At 38.4% G+C, this 20,819-nt stretch overlaps 1 protein-coding gene across 1 annotated transcript in view; it reads right to left on the bottom strand.

The window, feature by feature from the left end:
* Nucleotides 1–177: 177 nt before the first annotated feature.
* The window catches only part of LOC135199300 (uncharacterized), a 25,300-nt gene continuing 4,658 nt past the window's right edge, over nt 178–20,819 (bottom strand). Inside the window, exons 2-5 of the mRNA XM_064227210.1 lie at nt 2,740–3,410; nt 2,367–2,465; nt 1,253–1,433; nt 178–312 (exon numbers count right to left, since the gene is read on the bottom strand). Of these exons, the coding sequence (XP_064083280.1) occupies nt 179–312; nt 1,253–1,433; nt 2,367–2,465; nt 2,740–3,180 (855 nt within the window). The 5' untranslated portion in view covers nt 3,181–3,410 and the 3' untranslated portion in view covers nt 178. The remainder of the gene's footprint in view (nt 313–1,252; nt 1,434–2,366; nt 2,466–2,739; nt 3,411–20,819) is intronic.

Below are 20,819 nucleotides of genomic sequence, written 5' to 3'. Positions count from 1 at the left end.
CAACACTGCTCGAGTGATGATGCCTGCCTCCTCCTCCTCCTCCATGGGGCTGATACTCACCCATAACTATCCTTTCCCCTGCCCCACCCTTATTCCCTACACAAGAGACCCGAGAGTGGGCATAAGAGGGCCCCCCATCCCCCCCCGCAACACATGAGCAGGAAGGTTGGACGACCCTTCAAGCCGTTGACAGTGACCCTGATGATGACCCTCCCGAGCGGGGTGGGTCCATATGCCAGATCCAGGAACCCCCTTGGAAGGGAGGAGAAAGAGGAGGGGAAGGAGACCCCACCATGGCATCAAGGACTCCAGCTGTCGAGGGAGAAAGGAGGAAATTATTCGTTATATAGTAATAATATCATAATAATAAATGTTACTAAGATTATTTTAGATGTTATGAATATAATAATATAATAATAATAATAATAATAATAATAATATTATTATTGTAAATATAAATTTTTTAAAGTATAAGAAAAAGGATAAAAATATTCGTTACAATAATAATAATAATAATAATAATAATAATAAATAATAATAATAATAATAAGATTATTTTAAATATAATTATTTAAAAGTATAAGAAGAAGTTAATTTTAAAACTCCAAAATGCCAAAGAAAAGTAAAAAAAAAAAAAATGTCAAGTGTGGATGAAACCCGTGTGCAGGACGCTTTCCACAATATTGTTATTATTGCTCTCTATTAACCTCATACACCAAAGGTTCATCAGTAATGTAACTGAACCCTGACAAACACTTGCACCACTCAAGTCTATCTGTCTGTCTGTCGGTGTTGAGAGCATTCATTCACCCTCTTCATTCTCTCCCCATGACTGAAGAAGCATATCAAAACACAGACATTTCTCTCTCTCTCTCTCTCCTCTCTCTCTCTCTCTCTCATCCTCAAAATCTCTCTCGAGTTCCTTCACACATCCTGCTTTTTTCTCTCCTGAAAACAGATCACTGTTGTCCTCCTTCCTCCCTTTTCCCCCCTGCACCACTGCTCCTACTCCTCCTCCCTCCTCCCCCTGCTTCCCCTCCTCCTTCCCCCCCTTCCTCCTCCTTCCTCCCCTCCTCCTCCTCCCTCCTCCTTCCTTCCCGCATTCTAAAACCCCGTTGCAGCAGAATCTTCTCTTTTCCCTATTAGATGTTGTTCGTTTCAAATGAAGAAATTCCTAACACATAGTGAGCTAAAGAATTTATGAGGGACAGAAATTATTCCTACTCATATCCTCATAGGAATAAAAGCTTACCTTTATGACAAAGCATCTTGGTATGAGAACGCCTTCTTCCCAGATGAGTGAAGGAGACTTGGTTGTTGGACTCTATCTTAACTGGAGCCAGCCTGAGTTTCCCTTTGAAGGTCATCACAGCAAAGATCTCTCTCTGGGCATCCCCTCTAAGGCGACCGTGAGGACTTTGGAGGTCAGTCACCTGAGGAAAGGATCCTTGATTGAAAATCTCCTAATCAGTTCAGGGCAGAAGTGATTTTGTTTTCAAATGAAAATATATTTCACTTTGATTTTAAGCTAATTAACTGTAATAGTGTACATTTTGTTAAGTTTTTGTTGTTATTTGTAATAAAAATACACTTTTTTTTTTGTACACCAAAGACATGTTTTCAAATACAAACCCATTAAAGTAACGTAACCTATCCTCCAGACACCCTACAGAAGAAGATAAGTCCTTCTTTCTACCCATCTGATTATATACATCAGGGCCTCTGAGCATCCCAAGGGTGAAAACCACCATTCTCTGTGTTTCTGTATCAAATAATTGGGATGATGGGAAGCCATCTGTGTCCTGACTATGAATCTTGGTGCACAGTTCTCTGAATGGGCCACACGAAACCTGAGAGGGTTCGAATTTCAGTCACTTGCCCTGATATCTGCCAAGTCAGGAATCCTACTTGAATAAGAGGAAGAAAATAGCCGATGCATCACTCCTCAACTTCAAAAAGGGGAATAGTGAGCAGAAAGATAGCTTCAAGGAATGGAATAGTGAATGTTAAAGGTGGGAATGAGCAAAGAAAGTGCAAGATCTCTGAAGGAGATTGCAGAAGTGTTGGGAACATCACTCAAACACACAGAATTGCCAGTCTTCCCACCACCAGGGGCACCCAGCGACTCAGACGCATCCTCAGATAAGTGGAAAGGGGAACTCTTCTTTTTCTTCTTCTTCTTAGGTGGTGTGTCTGGAATCTAACTCTTAGGATGGGCTTCTGTGAAGTGATGGGTTGTTTGAAAGAAATTAAACTCTATAATCTGATTCAGTTACATTTATCTTGAGTTTGTTGAGTAGGTGTTTCTCAGGACAATTTCTTCAACTTTTTTATTTCCTGTGGAAGAGAAAACTCCTTGGACTTACCGTAATGTTCACAACAGAGACTCCCTCTAATTCCTCAATCATTCTTCCCAGGTCCTTCATGGCCTCTGTAAAGGTCCCTTCGATCCTTAGAGTGTCCTGGAAGAGAAATCATGGAGGGCAGATTATGAAGAGTTTCTTCCAATCAAGACAAAGGGATTACAGAGATTACTCTGATTAATGGGAATACCAAAATTCACTTATAAGGACAGAGTTCACTGGTAATATGGGAATATTCTGAAGATATCTTAGGCCATAGGATGAATGATACAGAGAAGTAAAAAAGCTATGATCCTTTTCATGAGCAGTGTTAGAACCAGGCGAGGAGAGAGAGAGAGAGAGAGAGATAGAGAGAGAGAGAGCAAGCTACATCCTGCTTCATGTTGTCTTTATTCTCCTGAAGAAGTCGCTTAATTTCATTGGCTCCGTCATCAACTTCCTGGAGTAGTTTTTGGGCCTCATCCATGGGACCTGTGGCAGAAGCAAAGTCAGTTGCTGCTTCCAGTTTGTCTTCTAAGTCTTTCATTGGTTGCAGCTTTCCTTTCATCATATCCATCTTGTCCGACAGCAGTTTGTTATCTCGGGCAATATTGCTCAACGTCTCTGTAGTGGAAAGCTTCATCTCGTCCAGCGTTTGCACAAACCCTTCCAGTCCTCCTACCATCTTGTTGTTGCTTTCAATGCGGTCATTAACTTCAGCTGCCGTTTCCTTGTAAACAGTGATTCCTTTTTGGATAACATTTAGCCTAGAATCCTGAGTAGTCTTTAAAAAGGGCTTCTTTGGAGCTCTGGACAAAGTCACTGATGCTAGATGCATGGATGAAAGTTTGCTTTTGCAGCATCAAGGAGGCCTCTGTTAATCATCACGTCCTCCGATGAAGCGGCCGTGAAGGATGTCCTGCAGACAGGACATTCTTTCTTGTGGGTCTCGATGAGATCATCGATGCACGGACCGCATAATGAGTGCATGCACCGCAGAATTCTCGGGCAGTGATCTTCACTGAACACATTACAGCAAATGTCACACTCCAGGGGATTGGATGATGCCTGAAAACGAAAAAATGAAAAATCAGTGACCCCTGCAAACAGAAGTTTGATTTTCCAAACGACTATCTTTATTGCTAAAAAAAAAGACCCAAACAGCTATCCCTGGCATCAAGCACTCGGAAGCCTGACACACAGGATCTGAACTGATTATTATCTAAAGCACAATATTTTCGGTGGTGAAAACAATGATAACAAGAGCACTTTGGGGTTTTCAGAGGACCCCATTCACTTGTTCTTCAGAATTAATACATTTCTTATGCATAGATCTGCCTCTGGGAAATGAGGCATTTTGTTTGCATACTTTTTGATGACCTGATGTGTTTTTGAGGAATTTGACTTCCATTTCCGAGAAGTTTCATGAAACCATCACATTACAATACCTTTACATCGAACTATCACACACGAAACCACAGTGGGAGACCATTATCAGACACAGGGAGGCACAGTAACCTAACCTAACCTAACCTAAGGTCCCAGGTCCCAGCAGGAGTGGGTTAGGGGTTTTACATCTACTGAAACACCCCCAACCTAACCCTACAGAAATGGTTCCCGTTGGGGTCCTTCATCACTGATGGAAACTATGGGAAGGAAGTGAATAGCAAATTCGTCAAAATCACATCAACACTACAAAAGAAAACTCACATTTTGTCCTCAAAAAGATGACTTAACTGACTCCATGACAAGAAATAACACATTTCCTAATTTCTAAAATTTTGAAGTAATTAAAAGCAGCTCTCACACTGTGACTTAACAATAATTGAATAAGTTGCTAAACTGGAATGAAACTTCCAGAAACGCTGTGACGCTAGTGTTGTGATGTAACAGATGCAGGAACAAATGGAATTACTTAGCAGACTTTGAAAAAAAGGATCTAGGAGACACGATTTCACCATGGGGCATTGCAGTTGTTCTAAGACTTTGCAACTGATTCAGGATGGTATTTTGGGCTTCAGTAATTGGTGGTGATTTTGGTACCAAAGAGAAAGAAAGGTCTTGCTTTTGTCTGCAATACTCAGCAGACAGGCTTTCTTGGTCAGATGAATCCAGTACTTGTGTTCAGTCAAAACTGTATTATTATTATTTCTTCTTCATCTCAGTGATTAAATTAATAAATTGTCCTTATCTGTCCCTTCCTAGATAGTAGCCCTAGTATGTCGATGCTTCCTCGTGTTCTCTCCCTTCCTCTGTGTTCTCTTTCACTGGCAGGATTAGAATCAAGGAAAATCTTCTGCTGAGTGACCAAGTGCTTATCTGTCTTCTACATCTCTTTCTGCTCCACTCTCTCTTTCCTACAGGTACATTTTCGGCAGTGTTCCTTCCACAGAACATCGAAACACCCACCAGTCCACCATATCACACATCCAAAACTTATTCCTCTGTTTTCCCTAATATTTTCACCATTTTTTCTTCACACAAGAGAAGGAGGCCCTTCCTTCCCCCTCCCTCTTGAGCTTTGTGCCAGCACAGACTTTTGTGGTAAGAATCACACCTTGCCTGATTCCCCCAAGAAGGGTGAAGCCTATCCAGAACCCAAATCCCAAGCAAGCTGATCAAAATGCTTGAAGAAAGCAAAGTTGTGACCAGACTTTCATGTCATCATGAAGAGAGCTAAACCTTCCTCACTGTCAGTCAGTGGCAGAGACTTTTTTCGATTGGCAGTAGAAACTGGAGGACACCGACTCGTCCATACGTCTTGTACACCGAGTTGACGTGGGCTCAAGACTTAGCTATAGACAGTAACGTTCTCATTGTTCAACAGTTACTATTTCCAAGGTGGTTTGTAATTGCCTTGTTAGTTCCTGTGGAAAGGCGTAGTTGAATAGATAACTCACATAAACCCTGTCAAGAATCTTCTATAGTTCACTCACTGGTGCCATCTGTCCTCCCTTGTATCTCTTGGCTTCTGTTCTTCGCTGTCCATTTTTATTAGGAATAACTATACAACTGAGACTCTGCACGTAGGTGACAAACTGACTATGACATCACTTTAGAGCAACATGTTTATCTTCTGTCTCCTTCCATTTAAACTTTGGTGCCACATTCAAGTCTGAGATTTCTGTCACTTTTTAATGAATGTAAAAGAAAGAAATGACTGACAATGTAACCTGTGCTTCATTGTAGAGATATTGTTCCACTCACTATTCTTAAAGACAGGTAGGAAATAGCTCCCCAGTTCTTTGTAGTAATAATATAAAAATTTTGTTTATTTAAGTATTCATCCATACTCAAACTGCAAATTAACTTGGAGAGTAGGTAAGTGACTGAATGGTCAGCTCTGATTGTTGTAAGTCTGGTTACTCATATTCACATAGGGAGTTTTATGTCAACAATCACCTTTATGTTGAGGTATGCTAATGGGATGAGGATTCAGGTATATAACCATTGTATTTACCTGTTGAATGAATTTGTGGCAGCCTTCAAGATGTAAGCATTGCATCCTGAGGCAGTGTTGGCACATTGCAAATCAAGGATTAATGATTGCAGAATGATTTCCGTGTCGTGACAGAAACTGCAGCTGCCTTAGGGATATCAAGAGCCACAGGGGAACTCTCATTACAACAGAGATGAGACAGAACCCTCCTATGTTGGTCCACTCACTGGGGCACAAATGGGCACCCCCTAACTCCTCCATATCCTGAACCATTCTTAATTATGGAACCTCAGTTCATACAAACCAGAGTGGGAGGATTCCCTTTTTGTGGCTTTTTGGAACCACAATTTTCTGGAATGAGACTGGCCCTGACCTCTGTCCTGTCATTTGACCTAAGTTAAATTCTTCCCCCTCATCTCCCTGTTGGAATTCTGTTTCATGGCAGGGCAAGAAAGAACACAGAATTCGTTGTTTCATATATTATGTAAACTTAACTGTATGGCAGCTTAACAGAAACTAAATATACATTGTAGATTTCAGTAAAAGTAAACAGTAATAATTACAGTACTCAACAGTTGAGTAAAAGGTACAATTATAATAAATACATTGTTACGTATAAATACAGTATGTAGTTATACAACTAATTACACCAAAGTGTAGTTAGCAATCTCACACTCCCCTACACCAATCCTCAGTCTTTGTCAACAATGCCAGGAGGAAATTGGAACCCAACCTTTGACACTTGACCAGTCCTAATCTGACCTCCAACTCCTATCACCCTCTCCCACTCCCCTAACCCCCTTAAGGCCCCACCACTTCCTCTGACCTGAGACAACTCTTCCAAAACCTTTCTTCCTTCTGACACCTTCCCAAACTCCTTCCTTAGACTGACAACAACCCTAGACTCCCTTCCTCCCTAACTTGTGCCAGTCTTGAATTGGAACGATTCCAGTCCCAACTGCTGGAAACCCTCATTTTCATCACTTGACATCACCTGACCTGTCATCCACTTCCTACCCCCTACCCCTGTCTCTTGTCAGGGATTGAGTCGTTGATAATTCTCCTTCCAAAGAGAGCATTGACCTGAGAGTGACCTGACAGGTGGAATGGAGAGGGACCTGTTTTTTCCCATTTGCAATACCTGAATGCAGTTAAAGGGAAACTACAACCAAGGGCGCCACAACCACTCAAAGTGGTGATGAAACCCAACCTCCGACCACTCCAAAAAGGTTTTTCACTTATTCCCCCAAAAAACCTGTCCGTTGGCAATATGTTGGCAATTTATTTTCTCAAACTATTCTTAAGTAATGACCTAAACCGGATACCAGTTTAACCAAGTGAAAAATCAAGAGGACGATGCCTTTGACTTCCCATAGCTGAATGGGGAATCCTCTGCCTCCTCCTCTTGGGTCTAAGAGGCTCCAAATGGACCCCTCTGGATGTTGGTCCAGAGAATCCTAAGACTTGATAAACTGAAAGTCCTCAACTCTCAAACAGTGCTCGATTTTGTCAAGAGAAAGAGATCCTTTTACTTTTGAGGCTTTTCAGAACTGACAGCACAATGAACCTGACTGACTGACTGACTCTTTCCACATGCTGGTACTTCTAAACTAGACATAAACCATCCGCCACCCCCTCACCCCACCTCCCCCTTTACTGGGCAATGCCTAAGCAGAGTTCATAATGCATTAAGTATCATTGATCACGAGAGAGAGACAGACAGACAGAAAGAGTGAGATGGTCTATGAAGTCAGCTTCCTCTTGAAGCCAATGGTCTCTGAAGCCCTACAGACTCCACCCTCCAACATCCCCTCCCATAGGAGTTATTGTTGCCATGGTAACGAAGGTGGCTTTTGCAAGATGGCCTGACCTCTGCCTACCTCCTGAGGGTAGGAAAGTGACTGATAGGAGACTCCCTCCAATTGTAGGACTGACTCGCAGGCTTCAACTCCTCCTCATTCCAGCTGAGGGAATACTCTGTCTCCACTAAGGAAGGTCTGTCTCTTGAGTGAGATTTGGATGGTTCTCCACTCGACCACTCTCCTTCCTCTCTGTTGTTTCTGAAGAATTCTCTCTGGCAGTCTGGAGTTCTAGGAAGAGCAGGCTGCCTCCTACAGGATTTTATTCGGACAGATGTCGTCCCCCATATCCCAAAAGGAGCAAAAGAGCATCCTGGACCTCTTCTCCTCTCCCATCCTCATCCTTCTCTCTCTTCTCTCTTCTCCTCTTCTTAATCCACCACTCTTCATCTGAAGGATGAATCTAAATTCCTATAGTAGTCCTGGAGAAGGAGAATCCTGGATTGACCAAGATCAAATCTTCTCAGAGAACTGACTGTAATTGAGAAGGATCGACCAGTTGACGACTTCCTGAAGGCCTGTATCGATTCCAAACTACACAGCTAAGGTTCTGTAGGACCCTCTGTTGGAAGTCCCCCACATAGTTGAAAATTGGTGATTTAGACAAAATTCAGGGCACCTTCAAAGACAATCCCAACCGCCTTTAATGAACCAGCTCCCAATCTAGTGTGGCTCAAAATATTGGGTTATTTCCCCACTCAGAAATACACTCCAGAAACCCTTGAATGCTTCCCATGTCAGCACTATGGACACCACCAGGACCTTTGCTGAGAGCAAGCTGTGTGCTCTTTGAGGCCAAAGACACAGGATGGAAGAGTGTCAGGAATAGTTCAAGGAAGGTGAGCCGACCACACCCAAGTGTCCCTATGGTTCTGAACCACATCTTGGGTTCAAATGGAGCAGAATTAGATTAGTTGAAAGCAAGGATACACTCACCAAGACCCACTTCAAAACTTGTGTCAAGACAGGCAAACAGCAACTCTTCAGGCAATATGGCCAACTCAGCAACTCCAACTACAAAAGTTGACAAAGTAAAATCTGCCACTAAGAAAACCAGCAGAATGATCTGTACCTCTGAACAAATGAACTATTTGGACATTTTCAAAAATGGTCACACAAGAAACAGGATTTGTCTGAATTCAAAGAAGTGTCCTTTTTTCACAAACAGACCACCTGACCCTTCCTAAATGACCCAATCACCTTCTAACTCCCCTCAAGACGGAATAAGGCATTTAGTGAAGCAGCTGATATTCCCTGTAAAGTGCAAACACTTGCTCTTTTCCTCAGACTCCTCTTTTTCCTTCCCTTGTTCTGTTTGCTCGCCCACCCTCTGGTTCCGTCACTGATGAGGCTCTGTGGCTGCACTGCAGGGAGATGCATACAAACACTAAACACACTGATATGTTCTCACTCACTCTCTACAGTTCTCCTCTGAAGGACAAACGTTGGCCAAGAGGTCAGGAATAAACTGTTGCTTACTGTTCTCATCCACACCACAGTATATCTTCCCTTTGGTCAAGGGACAGCTTGAAGGTACTTCCTGGAGATGGAGGATATGGAAAAGGGAATGATGGTGAGAAGGAACCGAAATTTGGGTCCTTTAAATTTAAATATATTATATATTGTAGATTTTCCCCATTTTGCCACTCAGTTAACGTAAATATAGCAGCTGCACAATCACAAAAGCATCTCTTTCTCTCCTCTCTCTCTCTCTCTCTCTCTTTCTCTCTCTCTCTCTCTCTCTCTCTCGCATTTCTCTCTTCATTTGTTTTGACCCCCACCCATCTTTGCAGATACCACCGGTGTCAGCTCCCAAAAGCCGAGAATTAAACGAGAAGCTGCCAGAGATCAAACAAAGTTAATAAAAGAGGTCACTGAGAGAAACTTGCTCTCAGATGCGCCTCAGACCCAGCCAATTTCAGAGCTCCTCTTATCTGTGGGGCTGCCCCCTTGTCCCCTACCCCTTGTGTTCCACGTGACTGACTGCAATTGAGACCCTACCTGCTGGCACTGGAGTGAATCTCCCTCCCTTTATCGACACTCTTTAAGAAGTGGAGACCAGGGATCAGAGACGGGAGAGAACGGGTGTAGTTGGCAGTCATTTTTGTCTCTTTCACAGAATTTTTTCCCAATCTCTGTTCCTGTGCAGGCGTTCGTAGCCATCCTACCTCATCCCACAGCCATGCTCCCCTGTTCTATGAAGCTAATCTGATTCAAGTGCTTTCGTTCCCTTGAACGAGATTGACTAGTGCTCGTTGCTTGAATGACCTCCTAGTATTAGCAGTTGCTGAGAGAGTTTACTAAGGGAGATGACGTAAGTCGGTGCCTGTGTTTCACACCCCCCCATTCATTCCAATAACTTTCTGGGAAGTCATTCAGTCACTTCTGTGTGGGATACTGCCACATAGATCCATGCAGGAAATGGAATGAAGGGTGACAAATTAAACCCGTAGATTCTTTAAAAGCTTGTATAATGAAGATATATGGACATGAACGTGATAGCAGCGGGAAGCAGGTCCGTGCTTGTCGCTACAATGACCACTGGACAGTGACTCATTATGCACACAGCAGGAAAAAAAAGCAGTGTTGACACATCTAATTACATTGTTGGCACGATGCATAATGAAATAGTGGTCTTACAATACGTGCAATGGGAAAACATAAATGGGAACATAAATTTCATTCTTCTATAAAATAATACTAAAGCAAAGGTACATTAATGTTCATAAACTGTACGTAATGTAATTAATATACAGCATAACATTAGATATCTATACACCTCCCTCCCTCTTTACGCTCGTAGCAGTGTCTCGAGCGGAACATTAATTCCTCTGAGCTAGTCGAGGTGAATGACGAGGGACAGTGGAGGGTTTGGATGATGGCTCTCTTTCCTGGCAAGAGCAAGGGGACACAGGGACTTGGGGAGTCATCACTCATTTTATCCACTGGGCGTAAATGTCTTCAGTTTCAAAACCATACACGACCACTTGGAAGGCGTACTTCGTACTTTCTTGACATTCCCCGGCCCATCACGATGCCGACCTTGTCCCATCGAAGCATCGGTGCGTCCTGTATCCTAACTCGTTGGCCGATGGTGAGCTTGGGTAGAGGGCGGGCATGAGAATTGTAAAGGCTCATAGCCTGGTCGGTTTGGACAGCAGTGTGACAGTTGTAATCTTCAGTCTCTGTTTGCCACTCCCCTGTGAATGATCTGGGGTGAGCCGGAACACAAGTACGGAGAGGATGGCCATAGAGAATCTGCGCAGAGGAGTGTCCAGCAGGGTTCAGTGTATTCCCAAGTTCCAGCAGTCCTCTATCAAATGCTTCACAATCTATGTTCCCGGATGGGGCAGTCTTGATGATAAGGTGTTTAACAGCTTTCACTGCAGCTTCTGTGTGTCCATTAGCCTGAGGGTAATGTGTAGAAGTGATGATGTGATGAACTCCCCAGCGGTCGGCAAATTGCTTGAAGTTGTAGCTGGAAAATGGGGGTCCTCCATCAGTTCGTAATCGGAGTGGAACACCAACCTCGCAGAAGAAAAACACAGAACATTCTTGTAACTCTGGCTGCAGTTGTGTCACGTCCACAGAGAACAACCACAGGCCAGCCTGAAAGTCCATCAGCAATAACAAGGAAGGATTCCCCTGCCACATGGAAGAAGTCAACTGACACACGTTTTGAAAAGCCGGGATGGATGGTTGTGACACATGTAAGGTTCTTGTTGCTGACTAGGGAGAAGCTATTGGCAGGGCCTCACAGCTTTCTACTTTAACTACTTGATATCTGCATTGATGCCTGGCCAAAATACTGTCTGCCTTGCACGACGTCAAGTAGCTTCAATCCCTCGGTGGCTGTTGTGGAGTCGATCCAAGGTGAGTCTACAGAGGGCTGCAGGGATGACGATCTGGGGTCCATACAATACTAACTCTCCATCCGCGTGAAGGTTGTCCCGCAGCTTCCAATATGGGATGGCGGAAGCGTGGAGATCGTAGCGGTTGGTAGGAAAGCCGTTGGAGATATAGTGAACAAGATGACTGTAGTCTTGATCCTGAGATGCAGCTTTGGGATTTCTTGTAGGGACTTATCTTCTTCGTTATATATATATATATATATATATATATATATATATATATATATATATATATATATATATATATATATATATATGTATCTATATATATATATATATTTATATATATATATATATATAAATAAATATATATATATAATTGCGAATTATTGCTCAAGAATGCAATATTCCATGTAGTCGTAAAGCTGGAGGAAGGAATGAAAGGAGTTGACTAAGCGCTTCCGTGTATTTTTCACACTTCCTCAGGATCAAGTGATACAAAAATTTATTATTTGTGGCGGCAGTACATAAACATAAAAACTATCGTACTACTATTTAAAAACTAACCGTCTAAAAATTTTGTTTACAAGTAGTTCATCCAGTTTGTACATCCCAAGGCTGCTGTTGATCAATCTACACGATTTTTCTTCATTATATATGATTCGACAATATTTCGTTTTGTGATGTCTTTACAGAACATGATCTCTCGTTTCTTTTCAGTTCATAGTGTAGTTGCACTCATTCATATGTTGAAACAAACTGCTTGCATTATTCCCCGTTCTGACATTATATTTAAGTTGTTTTAATCTTGTTTCGAGATCCTTTCCACTTTGTCCCACGTACATTTTATTACACTGATTGCAAGGGATCTCATATATGCAGCCACTCTTCTGTAGAGGGGAATTCCTGATTAACAAATTCTTAAGTACATAGTTCTTAAAATGACATTAACATTAAATGGTCTTAACAACCCAGGGATGGCCATAAACTGGTTACAGTATGGTTAAACAAGGAGGTTTTTCATATTAAAGTCACTCTTATGACCAACTTCATAAAATGTTTTTCTTGCTTTACAGAAAGCCCTGTCAATAAAATCACAAGGGTACCTAAGACTTGTTGCAATGTCTCGGACCTTCTGAAGCTCAGCTTCGAGGAAGTCAGGGCAACTGACCCACAGTGCCCTTAAAAACAGACGAAAATACCATCATCTTCGTTCTCGGATGATGGTTAGAATAAAAATGTATGTAGGAATCTCCATTTGTAGACTTCCTGTACACAGAAAATCGAAAATTTCCTCACAATTAAAACATCTAAAAACTCCAACTTCTTATTTACTTCAGTTTCCAAGGTAAATACTTTCTCTTTGGACAGGCCTTCTATGATTAAGTTGATAGAATTGTGTTAGAGGTTGTAAATTTATGTTTGGAGAAAAGTATTATGAACAAAAGTTTGGCATGGCAATGGGCAATCCGTTATCTCCATTACTTAGTAACCTTTACATGGAGTTTTTTTAAAGTAAGTACTTATAAAGGATACTTCCTAAAGGTATCCTGTAGTGTACAAAACATTTCATATTTTCACATGGCGACAGGAAAGACTAGTAATTATTAAGACTGGTATTTTAATTGCCCTACTCTTAGTACCATCAAACTGTCTTCCCTGCCGTCCAATCTAAATTTAAAGATGGGTAGTTTGCTAACTCCTCCTCCTGCCAAATGCTTAACTTGAGAGAAAACGGCAACGAGGAGCGAGGTAGCCCGGCTGTCACACAGAGCAGAGACCTCACTCACCTGGGAAGGTTCATACCACTTTGATTCGTCCAACATACCTGTCTTAGGCTAAAGGCTTATATTGGGATCCCTGGTCTACGTCACCCTCCTGTGAACACTTGCCAAAATCCATCTGCAACGCCCTTTGTGCATGGTTCGACAATGGTGAGTACCAAGAATATATAGGGCTTGTTTTTAAGGTTATCATTGCGAAATCTCAGTGCCTTGTGATGCCTATTCAAGTTTTCCTGTCTGTCATTTGCAATCATAAGAAGATTCGTAATAGTTCTTGTGATCAATATGTTTTATATATCGTATTCTCTTGTCCTGTCAGGTGATATAGCTCTCGGACTAGTAACTCTAGCTTATTCATAAATTCACGTTGTTAACACTTGGGTAAGAGAATCGTCTACTACATTAATGTCGTTTCGAGTGGTTATATTCATGACGGATTGACTCCCATATTACGACCGAGCAAATTTATATTAGGTTTACCGTTCATTTCAGGATTGTGTTTGGTTTCGGTGTATCGGCTCTTTTATTTCCTTCCTGATACTAATGTAAACCTCAGTTGCTCAATTGTAAAGTATTTTTAATTAAGTGGGTTATTATTCCTATGGGTATATTCTTCTACACAAATGACCATGACTTTTCGATACTAATCTTCCTGAATATTTCTTTGCAGACAGTGAGCGAAGCTGAACGAAGGAAACGCCCTACGATCTACGTGAATTGCCTTGTTCTCCCACAAATTGTTTGTAACTACGTTATTTTAAAGGCTTATTTATGTAATAAATATCACATTTAATGATATTTTTCCTTCCTACCTGGATTAAAACCTCAGATTTTTATGGTGTTCAGCTCATGGCGCCCAAAGTAGGGCAACACGAAGAAAGGTGCTTAATGATGGTGCAGATGATCCAGTAGAGAATTGACCACGACTGGGGATCCCAGTAGTCTCATATTTCTATTTGCAGGACATTGACATTTTCCTTTCCAGAATATAAACATTTTATTGAAATAAATATAATTTTCTTTTTCAGAAAATTAATGTTTTTTGTTTTGCATTTGTTATACATTTGTTATAATGGCTAGCTTACAGGTACTGATCAGACAACGAAAAGTCATTTAGAGAAAAGTTACCGAACATTTCAATAGGTCTGACACCTATTCAGCTCTTACACAGGAAGAAAAGTTAGCTATTAAAGGTCTTCTTGTTAATTATAGAAACAAGTTGTCAGAGTTAGATGATCAAATCCTCTTGAAGAAATTTCCTGACATATCTGATGAAGCAGAGTTAGAGCCAGAATTAGCAAGTTGCCGGGATTATCTAGACAAAATTGAGTATTGTCTACCATTACTTGAGATTTCCAGGGGTAAGAATGATTCTAATAATATTCCCGACATGGCCCGTAGTTTACTGAAACAGCCAACAGCTCCTCGTCCTAAGTTTACTAGCAAAGAAGGAGAAGATTTCTTGAAATTTATAGCTGAGTTTGAGGCTACAACTAATGACTTTCAAGTATCCAGACAGAGATTTACTTTTATTGCTGAAGCAACAGGTAGACGGTCGAGCAAAGACTTTATTAAGTTTTCTGGAAGCTGATAAACAGCGTTATGTAGATGGCAAGGAACTATTGACTTCCGCCTTTGCTTCTAAGGTGGTTTGTAAAAACAATGCAATTAGGAAAATTACGGAGTTAAGTCTAAGAGAGGGTGATGATCCCTACACATTTATTTCCATCCTCAGATCAGTATGCGAAGCAGTCAAGACTTTTAACATTGAAGCTGATGAATTTGTCAGATATTTTGCTTGGCACGGCTTAAATAGTCGCTTTCAGCGTCATATTAATATTACAGGAAAGACTCATCCTTCCTTAAATGACATTATTTCACATTTCTTTGCAGCTTGCGAAAGGTACGGAAGTGACGGGAAAGGTGTTGAAAGCTTGAAGTGTAAAGCTTCACCTGTCAAGACATTAAAACTCCCTCTTCGTAAAGAGAGAACTACCAGCATGGCTGCGGAAGCAGTAACAAATGATAAAGACAGGTCTTCGCCACAGTGTTCCTTATGTTCTGCGGTTGGAAATACTGATAAATTTCACATTATTCATAATTGCCCTAATTTTCTTTCTCCTAAAGATAAAGTGCATATTTTAAAATCTAGAAATGGATGAGTAAAATGCGGCCAGTTTTATCATGTTTCAGGTAAGTGCCGTTTTAAACGCAAGAGATGCTGTTCAAATTGTAACAGCTGGCATATAACTTACTTGTGTGATATGAGTCCGTCACCAGGCAGAAACTCTAACAATATTAATAACGGCAAATCCAATGTGGAAACTTCTCCTCAAATAAGAGCGGTGTTGCTGTCCTTCCTACTTGTCATGATGATTCTATTTTACCCACTTTTCATTTAAAGTTGGGAGGACTGTTTACAGAGGACTGAAGGACAGTGGTTCGCAGAGCACGTTTGTCACCAAGAAACTGGCGGAGGAGAATAATCTTAAAATCATTAATTCTAAAGTAAAGCTAACAGTTAATGGGTTTAATGGTAACAAGGAGTATTTTACTGAAATTGTTGAAGTTCCTCTTACGATCGGAGATAAATCCTTTATAATTTATTGCTTGGTTGTACCAAACATAAATGTAGCATTGAAATTGCCTCTGCTTGGTAGATTAGTTGACAAATTTCAGGCACATGGTGTTAAATTGACTGATCAATACCTTCATAAAATTTGTCATGAAATTGATAATGTTCAGCTCATTTTAGGTACAGACTTCGCTTATTGTATTGTAGGTACAGATACAGTTTTGGAGGAATAAATTCATCAATGTAGTATACTGAGTGTCATGCAGGTATTTTGCTGTCTGGTAGCATTGATTTAATGATTAAGAATATTGATAATTTAGCTGATACGAGAGTGCAAACCTCGGCTGTTAGTAACCCATTTGAGTGTAGTTCTGCTACTCATATCCAGAGTAGTTATTTTTTGCTGAACTCTAAATTTGATATTTTTGCAGATGATGACATTAATACTATCTTTGAAGTAAACTGTTCATTTTCTGTAATAAACGAAAGAGGTATGCGTATGGAGAAACCACTGCAATAGGCCACTGATCAACTTCTAGAATCTGAATGTAATTTTTACTTAAATTACGATCAGAATTTCTATAATGATGAAAGTATTGAACTTAACAACCTGTTGGTCGAATTTACCATCAAAACCCTTCGTTCGTAGTGGGAGTCTGATGGACGTATTATCGTTCCCTTGTTGTGGAATGAGAAAGTTTCTCATTTACTTTCAAAGAATGAAAATCTATCTAAGCTGATATTAAGGTCTAATCTCAAGAGACTTTAACGACATCCAGACGTTTGTAGCTCATTGACCAAACAATTAAGGAACAATGAAGGCAGGCATAATTGAACCCATATATGATTTAAAAGTGAGAACCCCCAACAGTCTTTTTTACCACACATGCCTATCTTTAAACTGGATAAGGATAGTACCAAATGTAGGATTGTATTTTTTGTCCAACCTTAGTGATTCCTCTAATATTATATCTTGTCACATAACCAGTGCATGTATTCAGGGCTTACACTAAACCAAAAACTGTCCTCTTCCTTTTTACAGATTAGATTTGACCAAAAGTTACTTATATTTGACCTTAAGAAAGGTCAAATATGAGTATATACATATATATATATATATATATATATATATATATATATATATATATATATATATATATATATATATATATATATATTATAGTATTATATATTATATATATATATTTATATATATATATATATATATAATATATATATATATATATATATATATATATTATATATTATTTATATATTATATATATTATATATATTATTATATATATATATATATATATATATATATATATATAGATATATATATATAATATATATATATATAACATATATATATTTATATATAATATATTAATATATATATATATAATATATATATATTATATTATACTATATAGTAATTATATGTAATTATATATATTAATATTATAATTATATATATATATTAATTAATATTTATATTATATGTTATCTATATAATATTTTAATATATATTTATATATATTATATATATATATATTATATATATTATATATATATGTAAGTATATAATATATATATTATATATGTATATATATATATATATATATATATTATATATATATATATATATATATATATTATGATATATATATATATATTATATATATATATATATATATATTATATATCATATATATATATATATATATATATATAATATGTATATATATGTATATATGTTATATATATTTAATTTATTATATAATATATTATTTATATATTATATATATTTATGTATATATATATATATTAATATATATTTATTATATATATATATTATTATATATATTATTATATTATAATATAGTATATATATATATATATATAGTATATATATATATATATATATATATTTAATATTATTTATTATATATAATGATATATATATATATATATATATATATATATATATATATATACGTTTATCCTTAACAGAAACTGATCAGTCCAAGTTGTTATGTTTTTGGTACAAAAATGTGAGTCAAGGTGATTTTTCCTTAGTGGCTTTTAAGAATGTAAGATTACCTTTTGGCCTTAGATGTAGTCCCTTTTTATTAATGATTTCATTATATTACATACTTGTGTTACAACCTTCAGAGGATTCTCGGATAGCAGATTTAAACAAATCTTTCTATTCCATGATTTATATGGACAATGTGGCTATTACTGCCAATACTTCAGAGGAGTTAGAGTGGTCGTATAAACAGCTTTCGATTATATTCAATCCCTATAAATTTGACGCTCAGCAGATGTAACTAATGACGTAATCTTACAGGATGAAGTGGACCGCGAAGCCGAGACAGCTACGCCTTTATGTAACAAGTTGTTTGGTTTAAACTGGGACTGATGTTCCGACGAAATTTTCACTATACCAGTTTTTCTTCATCCTAATGTTAATACCAAAAGGTCTCTTCTACAAACAATTGCTTCACAGTTTGACCTTTTTGGTTTTAATATACCATTCTTTAACCGCTATAGATTGTTCATGTATCAATAACAGCGGCAAAAGAATTTACATTGGGATCAACCATTAACGCAAAAATTGCAGAGAGAATGGATTAATATTTGCAGGCAAACCAACAGAGCTCCTCCTTTAAAAATTGCTAGATGTGTTGGTCCACGAGATGGCAGTTATAATATTTATATTTTTTCAGATGCAAGTAAGGACATATTTGGTTGTGTACTATATTTACAGCATATTGAATCATATTGTAAATAAGCAACTTCAGAATAAATCCATGCCCTCTCTGGAACTTAACACAATACATTTAAGTGTTGAGTGTGCTCTTGATATTTACAAGGATTTGTCTGGATCTGCTTGCTTAAAACCCTTGCAGGTTAATAATATTTATGTATATACTGATTCTCTCTGTCTTACATTGGCTGAAGTCTGCTGCTTTGAAATTGGACAAATTAAATAAACATTCTCCATTTGTCGTAAACAAACTTAATAATATACAAAGAATGTGTGAAACTGTTCTTATAAAATTTAGCTTTATTTCAGGAAAAAACAATCCTGCCGGCATAATCACCAGATGGGTCTCATACAACCAGTTGCAAAATTCTTGTCTTTTTTCAGGTCCAGATTTAAGCATAAATGAAGTTCCAGAATTCTCAACTACTATACCAGCATTTGAGATGCCCACTGAGGTTCAAGCAACTCCTTCCACGGCTCGTGTTACTGAAGTTGCTAACGATCTTAATGATATTAATAATTATTCCAGTTTCAGGAAACTTATATTGATTTTTCGCAGAGTTTTCTTAGTGGTGCATAAGTGGAAGCTGAAGGCGAAAATTGTTTGCTCACCAGTCGCTAATGACTTTGCCCAGGCTATAAATTACTTGTTAAGCAAGCACTGAACAAAGGAAGCATTATCCTGAGGTATATTCTTACCTACAGCATGGTCTTGATTCCAGAAAAGACATTCCTCCTATTATAACGCAACTTATTTTATTTTTAGATTCGCAGGGTCTTCTGAGAGTTAAGAGTAAATTTTAAAAATTGAATTATGGCTTCAGTGGAAATTACCCTTTATTATTGCATCCAGACTGTCATTTCACCAAACTAACTATTTGGGATGCACACCTCAAATTATTACATTCAGGATGTTATTCTGTATTAACGGAGATCAGAAAGCATTATTACATCCCTAAACATTTCTCAGTTGTGAAAAAGGCTCTCAAACAGTGTGTTCATTGTCGCAGGTTTAATAATCGTTATATAAGGTTAAACCAAAATTTGTAGGACTTTGAATGTTGCAGAATTTTTAAGAGCATTTCAGCTACACTGCTTTGAGTACGGGATTCCTCAACTTTGTATTAGTGATCTTGGAACTCAGTTGGTGGCAGGAGCTAATACCATAACTTCCTTCATTAGTGACCCTCAGATGCAATTATATTTTGAGGAAAATGATGTAAAACCTCACTCCTTCCAGCAATATTTCAAAGGCTGCAGTCAACTGGGATCATTAGTAGAAGTCTGTGTAAAAATGGTAAAAAGATTAATGTTTGGAGCAATTAAGAATTTTGTACTCATGTATGTAGATTTTGAATTTCCTGTCTGTAATATTGTGCATCTCATTAATCGACGACCTATAGCCTTCAAAGAAGCTGTTCGTGCTGAAACTGACTACGTGCCCAAGCCAATAACGCCGGAACAGCTCGTGCGAGGCTATGGATTGACGTCTCTAAACCCTATCCCTAATCTTCAACCTATGTCAGTTGAAGACCTAGAATTTGACCCTGATAATCCACATATTTCTCAGAATTACCTAAAGTTGTGTAAAACTAGGCAGACGTTAATAGAGACCTATCATAATGAATTCCTAGGTACTCTGATTCAGCAAGCAGTTGACAGAAAGGGGCGATATCGTCCCGTAACTCATAAATTACTAAAGGTTGGTGATGATGTATTAATTAAGGAGGAACATACCAAAAGGAATAATTATCCTCTAGGCATAATTCTAGAAGGTTTTAAGAATGATTTGGGTGAAGATACCCATGCTGCTATTAAGAAGGGAAAAACAGGCCAGATATCAAGGTTGCATGTCAATAATATTATTCCAATACTAGAAAATACAGGAAGTATCTATTCAGCTACTCCTGATGTTTGTAAGCCTGTTACTTCGTCCTTAAGGCCCAAAAGAAAGGCTGCTATATTAAGCAGAAAGGACAAGACAGATGCTTTCATGTTTATTCAGTATTTGTATTTTCATGTATTTAATTTAATTATTTTTACATTTCTTAAATGTATTTTTTCTTACAATTGTCCTTTTCCATATATGTTTCGGGATGGAATTTTTTCATTTATGAAAAAATTCCATCTTCCCCCCTGGACTGTACAAGACATTTCATGTTTTCACATGGCGACAGGAAAGACTAGTAATTA

Source organism: Macrobrachium nipponense, chromosome 25 (genome assembly GCF_015104395.2).
Source record: "Macrobrachium nipponense isolate FS-2020 chromosome 25, ASM1510439v2, whole genome shotgun sequence".
Lineage (NCBI taxonomy): Eukaryota > Metazoa > Arthropoda > Malacostraca > Decapoda > Palaemonidae > Macrobrachium > Macrobrachium nipponense.
Note: the sequence above shows the minus strand (reverse complement) of the source record. Positions and strands in the feature narration are given on the sequence as shown.